Source organism: Microtus ochrogaster, chromosome 1, assembly GCF_000317375.1.
Source record: "Microtus ochrogaster isolate Prairie Vole_2 chromosome 1, MicOch1.0, whole genome shotgun sequence".
Lineage (NCBI taxonomy): Eukaryota > Metazoa > Chordata > Mammalia > Rodentia > Cricetidae > Microtus > Microtus ochrogaster.
In genome coordinates, this window is record NC_022009.1 from 25,056,341 (window position 1) to 25,058,867 (window position 2,527).

At 39.5% G+C, this 2,527-nt stretch overlaps 1 protein-coding gene across 1 annotated transcript in view; it reads right to left on the bottom strand.

Moving 5' to 3' along the window:
- Noxred1 (NADP dependent oxidoreductase domain containing 1) overlaps window positions 1-2,527 on the bottom strand; it is an 18,443-nt gene that overhangs the window by 9,940 nt on the left and 5,976 nt on the right. Inside the window, exon 2 of the mRNA XM_013354662.2 lies at window positions 634-833. Within this exon, the coding sequence (XP_013210116.1) occupies window positions 634-833 (200 nt within the window). The remainder of the gene's footprint in view (window positions 1-633; window positions 834-2,527) is intronic.

Genomic DNA, 2,527 nt, shown 5'->3' on the forward strand with positions numbered 1-2,527 from the left:
CTCTGGGTTTTTATTACTTGTGCTACAGTGGTGACCCCCAACCATAAAATTATTTTCATTGGTACATATCTATAATTTTGTTACTGTTATAAATCATAATGTAAATATCCATATTTTCCAATGATCTTAGGTGACCGCTGTGAAAGGGCCATTTGACCCCCTAAGGGGTCACCACAGGTTGAGAACGGTTGCTCTAGACAGAAAGCATTTCCTTCTCCCTGGGAATTATTCCAGGTCCTTTTTCAGTCCGTTTCCTCAGAAACAATCAGAGTTCTTATTTCTATCATGCTAATCCATAACTGGAATCATTATATTTTTATACCCAGATGTCATTTTTTGAATATAAGGACAAATAGAAATATTCATTGACATTTTTTTTCAGACTCTAATATTCCAGTTCGATTTGAATACTGTATGCAAAATCCCCCCATATCTCATACCCAGAAAGATAATTCGCACCAAGGGCACAGGAAGGAGAAACAGATATAAATGAGTGGAGAAAAGTTATCTTGACAAGTTTAAAATTTAGAGCCAGCAAGCACAGAACCCTTGCTTTAAAGGGACCTCTCAAAACAGCTTTGCTAACGCTAGCTACCAGCCCCACCCCTACTGTCTACACTCAGTGCTCCTCACCCAGGGACTCGGGCCTCCGAGTGGAGATGTGCAGGTTCTCAGCAGGGATGGGGACAAGTCTCAGCAGGACGGTAGCCAGCTGCCTCCCGAGGTGGCCACATCCGATGATGCCCACTTTTAACGTCTCATCCTCCACGGAGGCAGCATCAAATGACATAGCCCGAGGCTGTATTGTGCGCCGGCCCTGGTGTAACAGTTCTCTAGAAAATGAACAAACACATACAAACGCATGTACATGCTGTAGTTTTCCCCAGGAGTCCCTAAGGTTTGTTTGTTTTTTTTCTTTTTTCCCATGTGGAAGTCTAATGACAAAGTAATACTTCAGAAACAAGGCATTTCAATTGAAGGCCATTTCTACAGTCTTAGTAGGGAATAAAACCTTCATCCTGAAAAAGCACCTCACTTTTCCAAGGGCCCAAAACTGTGTGGGAAAATTTATCGATGCAAATATTTTTTTAGTTTTCTATCTTGAATTTTCCTGGACCTTTAAACAGGAAGTTTGTATATCTCGTATTTTATTAGCTTTGAACATCACTATGACTGTTATACATTATATGGTGATGCATAGCACACATGGACCAATTCTTTGAGCATTATGGTCTACTTGCTGGGCACACACACAGCTGTTGATTAGAATGTATCATCACCATCTTAAGTACACAATATGTTTGCATCTATGCATGTTGCTATGCAACTGATATCTAGACTCTTTGCATCCCTGCAAAACAGAAACTTTATATTCCTGTATGGCTCACTTCCCATCCCCACATCTGGAAATTACCATTTTACTTGTGGTTTGTTTTCCCATCAGAAAAACTTTAAAACTTAAAAACTTTTAAGAACACCATGTAGGCAGAATCGTGCAGCATTAGCATTTTGAACTTAAGATCAGATCCTCAAGCTTCATGCAGTTCACAGCTTACAAAATTTCCTTCTTGAGGTCAAATAGTAATATTTCATCATATGTATATAATGTGATCTGTTTCTTGTTTTGTTTTGGAAAGAATCTCATGTAGCCCAGGCTGTACTTAAATTCCCGACTTCCCTGCCTCTGCTTGCTGAGTGTTGAGATTACAGGTGTGAGCCACCACTCTCTATATAACCTAGCTAGCTCATTTAGCCATCTTAGTAACCATTATATATCCATCTTGTTACTGTTATACCTAACAAAAGTATCTTAAGGGTTGTCTTAGCTACTTTTTCTATTGCCGTGGTAAAATGTCATGACCAAGGCAATAACTTGAGGCTCCTGGTTCCAGAGAGTTAGAATCCATGACCATCATGGCCAGGAGCATTAATTGTCACACCCATTCATCATCAATGGACATTAAAATTGCTTGCACGTCTTGGATACCTTAAATGAGGCTGCAATGAACATGGGCATACAAATATCTCTGGGAATTCTTAGGGTATATATACCCAGAAATGGGTTTGCTTGATCTTATGCAATCCTGCTTAATTCTTACACTCTTACCAACATTAAACAAATGTTCCAATTTCTCTACATCCACACCAAAACTTGTTCATTTCTGGTGCTCCAATAGTGGTTGTTCTAACAGGTATAAAGGAGTATCTTATTGCAGTTGTGATTTGCATTTTCCTGATGACTATCAATTTTGAACAACCTTTCGTGTAACTGTTGATTATTTCTATACATTCTTTGAAGAAGTCTTAGGTTAAAAATCAGGTTGTTGCATTTATTGCTGAGTTGTAGGAGGTCTTTATAAATGTAGGGTAAAAGGGCTAGCCAAAGAAACCCACCCTGGCCCTGAAACCAAAGCTGGTAAAAGAAACCCACTTCAGCCCTGGAACCAGAGCTAGTGAAAGAAACACTTTAGCCCTAAACCCAGAATCAAAGAAACACACTCTGACCCTGACTCTGATACCAGAGTCA